The sequence below is a fragment of the Gymnogyps californianus genome, chromosome 18 (assembly GCF_018139145.2).
Source record: "Gymnogyps californianus isolate 813 chromosome 18, ASM1813914v2, whole genome shotgun sequence".
Taxonomy (NCBI): domain Eukaryota; kingdom Metazoa; phylum Chordata; class Aves; order Accipitriformes; family Cathartidae; genus Gymnogyps; species Gymnogyps californianus.
Window position 1 is genome coordinate 10,029,947 of NC_059488.1, and position 15,304 is coordinate 10,045,250.

Consider the following 15,304-nt stretch of genomic DNA (forward strand, 5'->3'; position numbering starts at 1 on the left):
GGCCACCTCCATTGCGCCGGCTGAACCGCTTGCCCACCTGCTGCTCGCTGAACCCGCAAAACCTGGCTTTACGGTAGGTTTTGTTATTCTGATGTATCTCACAGATGACAAGCCTCCAGCCTAACCCCTACCTGCAGATCTTTGCAGGCTCTGGGAGACACCAGTCAGGTTAGGAACAAGCTGATGCCACCGTGTCTGCCCCTCGCTGGGACGCTGCCCTCCCCATGGACACCCCTTTGCCCCCGTGGTCCTCAAGCCCCCAGGGAGAGGCAGGCGGGCGGCCCCCAACGCAGCGCAACGCCCTCATCCACCTCCTGCATCCCTCCCGATCAGCTCCAGATCTTCACGCGGGACAAGAGAGACCTCCCCATCCTGTCCTCCAGCAGCTTCCAAAAATCAAACATATTTACAGAGTATTGATCGGGGCCACCAAGTCACCATCAGAAACCCCCGCCGAGGCTCTTATCTGAATCTTGGCCAAACAGTGAGTTTTAGATGGTCAGGAACGCGGGGAGTTCCCCAGCAAGCAAAGCCCAGGCGCTGGGCTCGCCGGGCACCGCTGCCCTGCTTGCACTCGCGCGATTTCTCTCCCTCTCGTTACTCTTTGGCAAAGGCCCCTCTGCGAACAAGCCATGTAACGAGAACGCTGACAACCGCTATTCAGCAAAGTGCTTTGCGGCTTGCTGGGGGATAATCTATGCAAATTGCTGCTCATGAGTACAAACGCATAAATTATTTGCCTGAAATATAATCTGCTCTTGTAGCGCAGCCTCCCCAAAACTTGCTCTCCCCAGATACAAGCTGGAAGTAATGACTCATGGTATTTTTTATTTGCAAAAATGCACCACTTGCTGCAGAGCAAACTATGCTCTTCGTCGGGCTGTGAATCATAAACTTGATTTAGGATGCAGCCAATGGCATTTATTGTTCCAGCCAGGGCTTGGGGGATTTATGCAAATACCATTAATGATAATGGACATCACGAGCTTTAATCATGATATTTGAGCTGGCTGAGAGCACCCAGGGTGCAGGGAGCAGTGTGTATTTTACTGGTGAGGCGACTGGGACAGGGGATGGAAAGGGATTTTCAGTGGTTTCAGCAAAACCCAGGTGGGGGGCTTGGCAAGGAGTTTGCAAAAAGTAAAATAAAACCAAACCTGGGGAAGGAAACAAAATCAAACCTGGGGAAGGAGATGGAGCGGTGTGTGCAGGCTCCTGCCCCCCATCCCGGGGAGCCCCGCTGTCCCCGGCCCCGCCGAGGCCCCGCCGACTCACCCATGCTGGCGATGATGCTGTGCACAGGCAGGCGGGACGGGCCGTCGTAGGTGCCTCTCCCCGCAAAGCCCTTCTTCTTCTGCTTCTCCTCCTGCTTGAAAATGAAGGCGGAGTTCTCCTCCTTGGTGATGTTGATGTAGAAGCAGGTGTCGGACGCTGCCATGATGTGCCGCGGGCCGGGGTTCAGCAGGATGCTCTTGTTCTCCTCCCTCCGGATGCCGATCAGGCAGACGCCGTACCTGTGCCGGGAGCACGACGTGGGCATTCACAGCTGGATAAAAGCCCCTTCGGGGCTTTGTCCCTGCACAAAGGACCTCGCAGCACCCTCCAGCCCCAGCCCCAACCCCCCAGGGATGCAGATGGGCAGATATGCCCTGCCCACCCCTGCCCGTCGCCCCCCTGCCCTCACTTCTTGTGCGCGTGGAAGGCGGCGTAGGTGAAGCTCTTCCCCTCGTACTCCATGAAGAACTTGCTGTCGCCCATCCGGATGTGGTAGACCTCATTGCCCGAGCAGCGCCCGTACATCCGCTGCCACTGCTCCGGGGACTCCTGGCCCTCCCTGCAATGACAGCAGCAGCGTGCCGGGATGGACCCCCCCAGTGCCGGGATGGGACCCCCCCCATGGTGCCGGGACAGGACACTCCGGTGCTGGCACAGACCCCAGCACACCAGCCAGCTCCCAGGGCAGAGCCGCGCGGCGGGAGCGCTAATAAGCGCCGAAGCTGCCATTTAGACCAACAGCGGTGAGATTATAGCGACGTGTCTGCACGAGCTGGCGGCGTTTGCAGGCTGAGGATGAGCTCGTTTTCATTTCTGATTTTAAGTGCCTTTTTGTTTAACGAGGGCTCCCGGGGGGGGCGCAGAGGCAGGGTTCAGAGCCCATGTTGGCAAACAGCTCTGAGCATGGGGCGAGAGTCATCTGGCAATGATGTTTCATAACTCTTTTGATGGCACTTTACCCAAAATTCAAGCATTTCTGACCAGCCAAAGAGCGCAGGACTCACACCACCGCTTTACTGGGCTGGCGGAGCTCCTTCCAGCTGCGCTGTACATAAACCCGCCAAACAGCCTGCAGGGTCCGAGTTTGCACGGGCTGTGAATTAACCTTCCTGTCAGCGGGACCATGCCAGTATAAAGAAGATATTTTTATTCCCAGTCTCTGGAAAGGCGGTGTTGGCCAGCCCATCTGCACCGGTATGTTCCCGCTACAATATTGGCTTTTGCTCCCGACCTGGCTGGGGGTCCCAAGCCCCATGGTGCTCCCCCAGAGCCACCCCACACCCCCACCCGCTCCTCCTGGGCCCCAGAGACCCCCCCGTTCCGCTGTCCCTCCACGCTCAGGCTGGGGCAGCGGAGGTGAGGGCGGGTGGCCGGGCAGGGGCAGGCAGGGGCAGCAGAGGCAGGCAGGGGCGGGCAGGCAGGGCATGCAGGCAGCACTCACTGGCCACGGGAGGTGTGCACCAGCAGTGTGATGAGGGTGGAGGTGGCGGGGCAGACGCAGTTCAGTGCCAGCATGGCGTATTTGCACTCCTCTTCGCAGACGACGTGATCTGAAAGGCAGAGGGGACCGTCACGGCGGGCAGGGGGACGGATGGGTTCCTCAGCTGGCAGTGCCCGGGGATGCAGTAATTTTGGGGTGGTGTTGGGCGCTGGGTGCTTCCTCCTCCTGCCAGTCCGGGAGGGCTTTCAGCCGATCAACAGCCCACGGGGAACACCACAAATGGGATTAATGCAGGCAGGAAAACAGGGATGCAGGCTGGAAACCAGCCAGGTGGACACCAGCCCACCGAAGCCACCGCTGCCACGTCCGCGGGGACACACACCCAGGCACACACGGGACTGGTGTGCCCGCACGCAGCCTGTCCTGGGGCAGCCCGGAGCCAGGTCTCCCCCGGCCCCATGCACATTGCTGCATGCTTTAGTGTGCATCATGTTAAAGGGGCTGACGGCCCTAAAATATCTTCCAGCAATTGGGAGGAGTCTCAGCACCAGGTCACAGACTCCTCCGAGAAAAGAAACACCACTGGAAACATCTGTGATGGCAGGTAAGACAGTCCAGACCAGCGAAGCGAGCAGTGCTGCTCGCTGCCTCGCAGCCCCTCCGACTCACCGGCAAACTTGACATGAAACTTATTTTCAGGCTTTAAGATCTGAACATAGAGAGGACAGTTCGGAGCAAAATCTTTCACAGCCCAGGCTCTCAGGATGGTCTGGTGGTCCTAGCCAAGGAGAAGAGCAAGAGCTACTTGTCTGACAGCTTATTTTCCCCAACGCTTCTACACCAGGGATGAACTGCAAAGCACTTGGCCACTGTGGACATGTACGGCAAGGGCTCCTCCAACACCCGCTGCTAATGGGGGATAACTGCCCTCTCCTGCTCCCCAAAACCCAGCACCGATGGGAAACTGGGACAGCAGGAGGAAGGTGAGCCTGCAGGGGCTCAGCCGGCAGCGTGCTGCTGCATCCCCCGTGCCATCCCCCTGCCATCCCTGCGTTTCTCCATGGTTATTCCCGGCCCGTGGGGACCCTTCGGCAGCTTCGTCACAAGCAGCAGTGCCAAGTGCCAAAGGAGGGAAGGGCCAGGCAACGCCTTGGCAGCAGGGAGGGAGCGTGGCACCCCTTGCTCGGCACATTAGCACCTGCAAAAAAGACCCTCCGGTGGGGCCACGCGGGCTCAGGACAGCACGGGCAGACAGGAGCCACCGCCATGGCACAGGCAGCATCCCTGGCACCAGCCAGCAGCGAGAGCTGTCACCGCTGCCACCCCCTCCCTTTCACAGGGCTCCAAAATGAAGACCTTCCCAGCAAAGTCCCTGCCTGGGCTGGGATAAGATTGCATTAGGCGAGGAGGTTTTGGGGTGAGCTGCCCAAAGGAGTGCGAGGTGCACAGCCTGTGTGGGTGCCCAGGGGACAGAGCTCAGCACTCAACGCCACATTCTCGCCCCGGCTGCCTCCCAGCACCCGCCTGTGCCGGGCAGAGGCGAGATGCAGCGATCACCGTGGTCCCTTCCGGCTGAGAAATGAATAATCTCCGACCGTGCCATCCCCCAGGCCTGGCTTACCGCCGCGGTGCGGTCCACCTCGTTTCGGCTGCTGAGAATGAAGCAGGCTTCTCCGTTGTCCATCCTGCAAACAGAGAGCAGCGACCCCATGAATTGCATGAGCCAGCAAAGCCGAGCATCTGCCCGTACCAGCCAGGGCACTGTCAGCCCCCTCCGAGACCCCAGTGAAGGCATGCAGGGACGCCCATCGTCATGCATCTGGGCTGACATTACTGGGGACCCTCCTCTGCGGCTCCGAGGCCTGCGGGCAGCTCAGCAGCGTGGCAGGACCGGCCTCGCCGTGGATGCGCAGCATGTCCCTCTGCTCACTTGGCTCTCATGAGGTCCTGGTCCTTCAGTGCAGAGCCCTGGAGGTAGATCACTCGCTGTGACCACAGAGGGATCTGCAGGACCCGCCGCACCTGGATATCCATCTCTGTTGGGCAAAGTATCACCACGTAGTAATCCTGAAAGAGAGAGCCTCGCGTGGGTTTGCAGCCTGGCGGTCCCGCGCACGCCTGCCGCAGCGAGCTGAGAAACGGGGTTTTGCTGCCTGAGCGAACAGCTCCTCCGGGGCTTCTGATATTTGTCCCCATGTGTGACACCCCCTGCCCCTGCTCTAGGGCCCTGCAAGGGTCTCGGAAGACACATCAGCAGCTTCCCCACTCCGTTCTGCATAACAAAGCCAATGCAGGCACATCTGCATGCCCACAGCAAAGGGGAGCCTCTTGCAGTTACAGGAACAAGCAGGATTTTAAAGCTTGAAAGTGTGGAATCAAGGCTGGGCGATGGTAATGAAGCGTATGTGAGTGTTGGAATGAAATGCAAATCTGAAACACGTCTGTGATGCTCTCGTCCTGGGGAGATGGAAAGGCATAGTCATTTGCTTGAAAATCACTTATTATGTGGGGATACTCCAGTTAGAGCTGGGTAAATCCCACTGAGGTTTAGCAATTACATGTTCTGTTTTTCTCTGAGATTCTTCATTCAGCAAAGACACCCTTACATTTCGAAAAGTCCCTCTGGTCCCTCTCCATGTGCTTACACAGTGTTGTAACAACAGGCCTGGCCAGAAAACGGGGTGGATCAGGCAGAGAGAGCCCCACCACTGAGATGGCAAACTGAGGCGGCCCTAGGGCACCACTTGTCACCTCTCCTCGGCCAGTGCAGCACACGCTTCCCGGTGCTGGGCTGGATGGTTTTTACCTTATTCTTTGCCCCATCCGCTGTAGCTGGGCAGGGGCACCACCAGCAGCGACCCAGCCATGCCCAGCAAGGCTGCGAGCCTGGCAAGGGCAAGCGTTGACCGAGCACAGCGTGCCAACACGCCTGGTCCTCACCTGCAGGCGCGGGTGGGCGTAAAACTCGTTGAGGAAGTCCATGAGGAGATCAATCTTGAGGGAGCTGACACAAAGGACGACGTGTTTCTCCGTCTGGGCACGGTGACGGCTGTAATTGCCTCCCGACTTCTGCCGCTCCATCCACAGGTAGACGAGCTCCTCGAACTGCAAACGAAGGCAGAGAGCTGATGTCCCCATCGGCAGGGCTGCCCGGGTGCAGGCTCTGCATCCCTCTCCATCCTTGGCTGTGCAGGTCTAACCTGGAGCGGCAGCACGACCAGGGCGACGCAAATCATTATCACGACGAGGAGCTGGGAAGGCCAGATCTTTGGTGTCACGTCTCCATAGCCCACGGTGGAAAAGGTGACGATGCAGAAATAGAAGGACTTGAAGAGGGAGAGCTTCTCACCTGCTCTTTCTAAATGCTGGATGCCACAGGTCCTGAAGGGAGAAAGTACACATCACAGCGAGGGCTTCCCTGCCCGGGAGACAGGCAGTGCCCGTAGCGCCTGCTGAAGCCAGTAGGGAACCCTAGAAGGCGACTTACACCCATGTCCATGGAGGAAATTTGTCTGTAACACGCTGTCAGCATCAGCAGTGGATTTATGTCACCAACAGAAATGATTCAGCTAATGGCGCTTACGGGTGAAGGAGTTCGTTTGATGTGGTTGCTCACCAAAGCAGCATGGGGAAGTCTAGGTCCTGGGTGACGGGTCGTGATAAGACCATGCCACGGACAGCATGTTGAACATCACCCGGGGGCTGCCCTTGCATTGCAAGAAAACAAAATGGGGGGGCAAGCAGCTGTCCCAGTAAGGCTCTGAAGGGACTCAGCCCACAGAAAGGGCTCTCAGTTACGGGGGGGATGCGCTCCGGCAGGCAGGAGGCAGATCCCGTCGCCCACTCCCAGCCCTGTGCCGCTGCCCTTGCAAAGCCGTGCCGCAGAGCCGCCTCGCTCCCCGCGGATAGGCAGGCAGCGTAACTCCACAAACCTGCCGTTTCAAAGTCATCTTGCTAAACACAAGTGTCACCTAAGTTGTCCTGGACCCGAATTGTAGCCCTGCCGCATCCACCAAGAAACAGGTCCACGGCCCCCGTGGGCAGGAGGTGCCGCAGGCAGGGAGCACTGATGACCTCCAAAATTGCGTTAGTCATTCACATCAGAGGATCGTCTTTATTGCCAAAGGCTCATGAGCCTGAAAGCTTCATTTCCTGGCCGTTCAGCAACTTAATGGTATTATATACTGCAAATCCAGACCAAGGGAGCCAGAGGAAGGTTCAAGAAGCCTAATTCAAAGCTAAGTACCCAGCGATGAGAACCGACTCCTTTACAAAGAGATGCCCTTCTTGTTGGCAATGCGCAGGGTGAAGGGCCCAGTTAATTAGCAGGAGCCCCAGTGGCCTATTACACAAACGAGCTCAGCAGCCATGGTAACTTGGTGGGGAGGAAGAGCGCGGTCAGAGCCAGGGAGTGCAATGGGTCCTGGTGAATGAGCCGTCACACACGTCCGAGCCCGTGTCCCCGCAGGAAGCTGCTGTCCCTGCCCTTGACCCTGCAGCACTCACAGCCCTGCTCTGACACTCGTGTGTCCGCATCACCCATCTCCCTCCAAAAACGCCCTCATCCTCACACACGCCCATTAAAAAATTTCTGTTAAAATCATATAATTGGGGAGGATAATTAGTTTCTAAAATAGAAATTGATCTTCCCAGTGTTCAGCGCACTGGGGCATGAAGCAAGGCAGGGAGGAGCCCGGCGCCGGGGGCTGGTGGTGCAGGGGGTCCTCCCAAAGCTCCAGCAGACGTGGCTGTGCCCAAGCCAAAGCCCACGGACGTGCGTGGAAACCTGGGGCACGCTCCTCGCCATGGCTCCCCTGATTCCAAAACTCGGCCTGAGGAACTGAGACTTCTCCCATTAGCAAAGAAAGGATGCCAAAGACTTGGGAGTTCAATCTGATCAGCAGCCCTGCACAGTTATGCTTTCTTCAGTCTGCACAAATCTCTCAGGCTGAAAAATCAAGCTAGAAGACACCACTTAAAGACAGAACTTCCTCCTGCTTCCCAGATCACCACGTTACGTCCTGGCAGTGCCATCCCACCACAGCCGGGAAGGTCCCACCCCACCTCCCTGTCCTGTAAGCCCTGCGAGAGCCCGGCTCCGCCAGACACCTCTGGGACATGCAAAGCTGATTTCCCTGGATGAAGAAGGTGGCTTACCCGGTGAAAACGAGACACAGGAGGGTGCAGATCAGAATGAGCACCTGGTTAAACATCGCAGACTGGGTCCTTTGTATGGCTCGGTGCAGGTCGTTCTGGGAAGAGAAGAGAGGACTCACCAACTTAGGAAGGCGGAGGGTAAAGTACTCCTCCAAGTACCAGCTGCTGTCTTGCTGGCTCCAGCAGTGCCCCCCCCCGATGAAGGTCAGCCCAGAATTTGGCCCTTGAAAAGGGATGTGTATTTCTGTGAGCAGGTCTGAGCTCTGCTGCCGGGAGAGACAGCACGTGGGAATGCTGGAATACCTCCTCCGGCTGAAATACCATATCCCGGGGACAGCCGGAGGCCGTCCCTGTCAATATGCAGCCAACAGAGTCAACGTGGCTCACACACGGAAGGGCTCCTGCTCCGCAGCAGGTCACAGCCCAGCATCACCAGCTGGCAAAGCCTCACCTCCCGTCAACCCCGGCACGGCTGCAGGCACTGAGCACCGAAAACCTGCCCGAGAGCCGGCGGCAGGCGAGGGCCCCCCTCCCGGCCACGCCACCCTCGGCATCCCCAGGGTGAAAGGGGTGGGATGCGGCTGGTCACTCACAATCATGTTCTCCAGGGCGTACTTGGCAAGCCAGCAGTTCAGAAACACAGGAATGAACAAATTCCGCAAAGGAGGCCAGAAGATCTATGAAAGCAAGAGTTACTCGCAGAAAAAATCCGTGTTCTCTATCAGAAAAAGCTATAAACAGCCAATTTGAGCCCTGTCGGGAAGGGGTCCGTCTCCAAACTAAGCACCGGCCTCTGCAGAGGCTGCCACTGAACACTGCCTGGCCCCCCTGGCTGCAGCCGAGCAGCTGAAAAGGGAGAATAGTTTTTGGGATAACGGTCCAGAGAAAGTCATTATATTGAAAAATATTGAAGCAAAAATTTCCTGCCAGCTTTAAATACTACTTGGCCAGACATCCATATTTCTTTATTTCACCATCAAAACTACAGTACTTACTAAACTTAAAGCTGCTTTAAAATTTCACCACGAAACACTCACCGTGATAATAAATGGCACTGTGTTGATCATCTCAAGGATGAATGAAATGCGAAAAATCTGTTCCCAGATGTTCCCCTGAGGAATTAAAAACAAATAATAATTAAATAAGCTTAAAAATCTGCCAAATGACAATTAAAAAGCTCCCACTCTGCCACAGACCCTGCTAGATGGGGCAAGTACACCAGAGCAGCCAGAGAGATGCTCCAGTTTGCCTGTGGGAGAGAGATGTGGTGCTGGTGGCAGGCACGCTGGAGTCTGTAAAATCTTCCCAAACTATTCAGTCCTTTCCACAGCCACGACATCCCTCTGTCTGTCACTGCTGCTGCCCAAAGCCAGGGGACAACAACACTTCATGCAAGGACAGAGAATGAGAGTGACTGATACAGATCACTGGCACTCAAACCAGGTGGGTGAGACAGGGTCTGAGTCTCTTCTGCCAACCGTCCCAGGGACCCTGAGAAGATGCCATTTGTTAAGGTCACTTTTCTTGGCCATTTTAAGGGGCTTTGGTCCAAAAGAGTCAGCTTGTGCCTCTCCCTGTTTGGCTTGGAGCAGTGCCTGCTACCTCCGGAGGCAGCAGACCTCGGCACAAGCAGGAGTCACACTCCCAAGCTCAGCTCCAAGTCCTCAACGTTAGGAAACTCGGCGTGCGTCAATCTGGCCCCCCATAAAGACAGTGAGCCTTTGTAAAACAGGTCTGAATTTAATGGAAAGTGGAAAAAGAAGAGATCTCTCAGCTCTGCTCTGCCAAACACTTATCCAGCAGCCCGAGGGGGAATGAGAAAGGAAAACAGTCACAGCCAGCTGAGACATCGCCAAGACAAACATCCTCTCGGGATGCTTCAGGCTTCAGACAGCTCAAAGAAGGAGAAATGAATTCACGCCGGGGGGTCAGACCCAGGCTGCACATCACTGTCCACCCCATCGCCCGCCCCGGGGCACGCACTTACCTTGTAGCTGAGATAGATGAGCAGCATGGTCTCCAGAAAGCTGATTAAAGCTATGCTGACCTGCAGAGACAGACAGGCAGAGGCTGCTGAGGGCTCGGTCGATGCATCGTCAGCCGCTCAGAGGCTGCGAGCGCCTCTGCCGAGCCCTCCCTGCCCCGTGCAACGAGGAGCCCATGGGTATCGCAGAGACAGGCCTGTTCGTTTGATTTCTCTGCACCCGTTTGTGTGAACGCCTGCCACACACGAGCAACAGGCGTGCAGGCAGCCCCGAGCCGAAGCCGATGGGCGCTCAACCCTCCTGCAAGCGATTCCCCAGGCGGCTGCCCGGCCTGAAAACAGCCTGCTACTCGTACACCTGCAGCCAGGCTGGGGAGGAGCTGAGCCAGCTTCAGGATTTTATCTTCCTACAGCTTGTCCTCTCCTATCGGCCCCCGGGATTTTCACCCAGGGCCATGTGGCCGCTCCCAGCAGAACCCCCAGCTCATCTTCTGCTCACCCAAGAGAACCCGCTGCCCCTCGCTGTTGCGGGCAGAGGATGCACAGAGACCCGCTGGCGGCAGAGCTCAAAGCCCAGCTCCTGCTGTGCTCCTGCACGACCATGCCCAAGGTCTGCGCACTCACCTGCACAGCCCACAGCGGCATTTTTCTATCCACCCAGAAGATGTGTGACCTGCAAAGGAAATTCAAAACTGATCTAAACCGTAGCCCAACTAGCAGTGCCTTTACCCGCCACCGAATGCAAATCTGAGGCCATCACTGATGCAGGATCCAGCTCAGGACTGGTACTGGTGTTCCTTACTGCACCGTTTGTTCAACCAGCCTCTGCACTGGGAATAAGCCATTCCCAAGGGTGCAGCCACAGGCACTTGTCAATTGATTTGATCCTGGGATGCTGCTCCGCATCCCACGACCCAGAAATGGCCACGGGCAGCTGCCAGCACCAGCCACGTCCGTCACCGCATTCCCGCACCCTGGCAGAGCTGGACCCCAGCACTGGAGCAACTCTCGACTCACCAGTTTATCTTCGTGGACTGGTTGAACGCCGTGTAATTTTGCTTTTCGCATTCCCAGCTAGAAGAAGAGAAAGACAAAGCAAGGGAAAGCAGTCAGCGGGTGGGAGGAAGGAAAAGGGGTGCTGGCGTGGACCCCCCAGGTTCATGGGGTGCCCTTGCCGCTCTGTCCTGATGCTGCGGGAGGCCCCCGGACAACACTCCCACGGGTCCAAACGCACACTGGCCCCTACAGCTGGGGTTTTCCACAGGACCCTATCTCATCCAGGCAGTTTCTAACATCATATTACTGACGAATAAGACCCATCAGGTACTTCAGCCCGTACCAGAGATGCTGCGAAATGCTGATACTCGCCGGGCACGGGGCTCCCTGGGCACAGGGCTCGAACACAGGGCTGCAGCTGGGAATTACCAGGTTACAATTAGCAAAAGCTGCTGAGCTTCAGTTTCTAGGACAAGGCTAGCTGGGCCCCGAGCAGCCTGCCAGGCAGCCAAGCTCTCCCCTTGCCTTGCTGCGAGGGATGCGTTCCCGCTGGCCAGCGTTTATTTTGCCACACACCCTCAGGAAAGTGGACTTTCCTGAACTGCAGCTGTGCTAAACCTTTCCAGGATAGGCATCTGCGTCACGCTTAATTCTCACAGGCTGGAAACCACTTCTGGAGCATGTAGATGTACTTGGTAGTCTGTAACCTTTGCAAAGAGAAAATCAAATTGCTAATTCTCCTAGCTCTTGAAAAAAACCCCACGCTGTATGTGAGCTAAACAAAGCAAGGACATATTAAAAACAGGCTTATACTGAAACCCAGAGCAAAGCTGATGTATGTAATCATCTGTCACCTCAGGGATCTAAATGGCACAACGTATTTCCTTCCCAAACACTTAAATGGGATTTAGCATAAGTGTCTTCAAGGGCGTCAGCATTCAGAAAATATTTGCACGGCGATGCACTGAAGTCATGAGCTCTTGCCTGTGTCTGAAGGCCACGCTGCTCCCCTGACCATCAGAGCCAGACAGCATTTGGAAATGAACGTGACTCTGAATTTTCCCACCGCCTTTTCCCCATGCGCCACGCAGGGCCAGCGGACGCTCACACGCCCGTCCACGGGGTTCGAGCAGGGAGCAAAGTTTTGGCAAGTTTTGCTAAACTACCAATTCAAACAGCTGGAGTAGGAAAAACCATCCGTCGTGCATCTTCACACCCGCCGTGAGCGGCTGCCACCACATCCACGCTCAGCACTGCACAGGGCGGACTGGGGAGCCCTGCGGCACCGGCGGCACTCACCAGCCTATGCCCTCCTCCGGGTTGTCGAGCAGGACGCGGACGATGTACAGGAGGCAGGTGAGCAGCTTCAGCGAGAAGTTGAAGAGCCGGATCCTCAGGCCTGTGGCAGAGGGGAGCACGGCGTGGGCCAGGCAGCACACGCCGGGCACCCCATGAACCCTGGACACCCCATGCACCCTCTGCACCCCATGCACCCCGTGCACCCCACAGCACAGCGCCTTTAGTTTCCCACAAGCTTTGCAGGGCGTTGCTCATGCTTTGCCGGGGGCTCTGTGCATCCCACCCAGTGTTGGAGATATAGGAGACTAATATAGAAATAAATAACGATGAGTCAGCTCCTTGCTGGCCCCAATAGATGTGAGAGACAGACGAGGAGCTGCTGGAGTGCATCCCCCTCATTAGCAGGCATCCATTACAAAGCATCAGACAGGCAGGGCCGGGGCCGCGCTCCACTCGCCGCACTGCAAACAGCTTGCAGGAGGAGGGACGGCGAGCAAGAGCTGCTGCTTTATCTGCTCTCCCTCCCCAGCCAGTTCACCGAGTTATTACTCAAATTACAAGTGAGAAATTCATCACATTTTCATTAAAAATTTCCCCGTGGGCACCCTCTTGTGCCGCACTCCAGCTTTTTAACAAGATGACAGGATGCAGGGAGGAAAAGAAAATGTGAATTTATAAATTAACGAGCAGACTCCCTCCAGACAGCTAATGACATCTCGGAGAAAGAAAATAAAAACACCATTAGTCAAGTGGAGGCTGATCCGGATGGCTGAAGCAGGAGCGGGTAACTCACAGCCTGCCTCGGCTGTCCCCACAGCCACTGACCTCCCTGCGGGCGGGGGGAGCATCGCCGGCTCCGTGACGGCGACGTTTGCTCCCTGACCCCCTCCGGGCAGCTCCCAACGCCCACCCTGCTCCCAACCAATTTGTCCCAACTGGTTCCCGTGCTGTGGCTGTCCCCAGCGAGCAAAGGTGGCAGGCAGCATCCCCTCCTCCCCATGCAACCGCGTCCCCCCCAAACCAAGTTGGCCAACACCCAACAGAAAGGCCAACAGGCAGCGCTGGGGACACACGGGGAAACAGCCGCCAGCAGATGGCAATGGCTTCTCGTCCCACGAGGACAGAGCACGGCTCTCGCGCTCGGGCAGGGTTTGGTTTCTCCCAGCAGACGCTCACTCCGCGCATGGAGCACTCACTCGATCGCTGGTTTTTGATGAAGAAGAGCTTCAGCCGCTCCTTGAAGGTGTTTTCATTCACGTAGAACTCAACCTGCACCCTGCGGGGAAAGTGCCCAGAGGAGCCCATCAGTGGGGTGGCAGGTCAGACCCGGAGCCCCCCAGGAGCTCTGTCCCCCTGTCCCGGCTGGGTGACCCCCCAGAGCAGCCCACAGCAGACCCCACGCTCAGCCTTGGGCTCCTAGCTGCTCCCACAGTACCAAATCGCCGGTACCACCAGCTGTGAGCGCCACGACGTGGTGCATCGATGACTACCAAAGCAGCAGATGTGACCCGCAGGGCCAGGTCTGCTTTGGGTTGAGGGATTTGCTTTCATTCACGTGCAACCAGCTGACATCGGACTTGCAAACTTCTCCTTTGCTGCACGCTTTACAATGTTCAAAGCCTCTCAGAAAAGTGGTGGCCTTGGAGCGGTCTCCCCCAATGTTTTATCTGCTCCAACCCCCCAGGACTGCAGCAGAGCAGAAGCCAGCGAGGGCGATGTCCCCAGTACGCCCATGCCCTGCCTCTGCCTGGGTAGGAGCAATGTTCAGCATCGAAGCCGTTAAAAAACAAATCCGATCTAAAAGGAGAAAAATTCCCTTTGTTGCTAAGATACTGCATTTGGCCATTCCAGAAAAACCCAGGAGCTGCCAACCAACTCCCAACGTCACTTGGCATTCGGAGCCGCTGGTGACTTGTGGCACGGGGACAAGGCGCCGCGGCGGAGAGCCGCCCGCCGGGGCACTGCGCCGAAACCGGCAGGGAGGAGCCGCAGGTGAAACTGAAAATGGCCCCTCCACCGCTGTCACCACCGCGGGCACTTCTTCATCTTCAGCTGCGCCAGCCTCCACCACCGGCCCCCATCCGCAGCCCTCCTGCCGGTCCCCACATGCCGGGTGGATGCCCACGACCACGCGGATGGGGGAGAGCCTCACCGAGGCTGGAGGTTCCTCACCACGGATGTCAGCGGGGTCTGGGATCAAGCACACCCGGATTAAGGGTCTGCAGGCAAAACTGGTCCCTGCTCAGCTCATCTGCCACCCACTTCTCCTATTACTTTACGAACGCCCGCAGCCCTTTGCAAACTCACTTATTCACACCAGGCAGGGTTATAAGTTACACTCCTGCCTGCTAAGTGCGGGCGAAAAGGGATTGTTTTCTGATGCCTCGGCTTTAGACTCTGAGCAAGACAAAGTCTGTTCATTACTGTTACAGCTGATAATGGAGTTAAGTGCAATGAATTAGCTGTTTCCCCTATTTCACTGTATTCAAGTCTCTTAAGTAAGTGCTACTATTATTACTATTTTTTTAACTGCTTGGAAGAGGTCATCAAGATCTCATTAATCAGGTGTATTACCAAGCCAAGGCATAGACCAAGGCGAGCAAATTCACAGCGACGGTCATTAAACCTACTACCCCATTTTATTTCGCCTGTGCAACCCCTGTGCACACATGGGGCTGGCTCCAGCCGAGCGTGCCGCCTGGCACACGCCACCGAATCGTGATTTACTGGAAAGCAGCTGCCACTCGCTCTGACAACAGAGGGATAAACAAATATTTACTGAGCGTTAATGCCGAGCTGATAGGGTAGCAAATTGGGAAAGGGTTTTATGAGACCCTCATTGCTCGGGAGTCCCTCGTCCTGGTACCCACCAGCACCCGCTGGCATTTCACAACCAGCCTGACTGATCGTGGGGAAACTGCCCAGCATGTAAAAAGCATGGCACACCCTTGAGAGCTCCCTGGGGCTTCTCGTGGACTCCCTTATCAGGTTGAAAAGTCAGATTTTTAATTTACAAGGCTCTTATGTACAAAAAGCAAATGCACAGAGAGAAACCCATCACCTCAGGCACGATAGCTGGGATAAAATTTTATACGGGCTATCAAATGTTGCATGCTTTTGCCATAAGCCAGTAACTGCTCTCTGGCTTAACC

The 15,304-nt window shown here is 56.4% G+C and overlaps 1 protein-coding gene across 4 annotated transcripts in view; it reads right to left on the minus strand.

Moving 5' to 3' along the window:
• Positions 1–15,304, minus strand: part of KCNT1 (potassium sodium-activated channel subfamily T member 1) — a 72,974-nt gene that overhangs the window by 11,442 nt on the left and 46,228 nt on the right. For 2 of the 4 annotated variants that reach the window (XM_050907975.1, XM_050907974.1), the window contains 16 exons: positions 13,349–13,428; positions 12,153–12,252; positions 10,875–10,931; positions 10,482–10,530; positions 9,861–9,920; positions 8,911–8,985; positions 8,467–8,550; positions 7,874–7,968; positions 5,917–6,097; positions 5,657–5,821; positions 4,647–4,783; positions 4,338–4,401; positions 3,386–3,494; positions 2,717–2,825; positions 1,685–1,834; positions 1,276–1,514 (listed from right to left, as the gene is read on the minus strand). In XM_050907975.1, the coding sequence (XP_050763932.1) occupies positions 1,276–1,514; positions 1,685–1,834; positions 2,717–2,825; positions 3,386–3,494; positions 4,338–4,401; positions 4,647–4,783; positions 5,657–5,821; positions 5,917–6,097; positions 7,874–7,968; positions 8,467–8,550; positions 8,911–8,985; positions 9,861–9,920; positions 10,482–10,530; positions 10,875–10,931; positions 12,153–12,252; positions 13,349–13,428 (1,754 nt within the window). The remainder of the gene's footprint in view (positions 1–1,275; positions 1,515–1,684; positions 1,835–2,716; positions 2,826–3,385; positions 3,495–4,337; positions 4,402–4,646; positions 4,784–5,656; positions 5,822–5,916; positions 6,098–7,873; positions 7,969–8,466; positions 8,551–8,910; positions 8,986–9,860; positions 9,921–10,481; positions 10,531–10,874; positions 10,932–12,152; positions 12,253–13,348; positions 13,429–15,304) is intronic. The other 2 variants (XM_050907977.1, XM_050907976.1) reach the window with 1 other exon arrangement.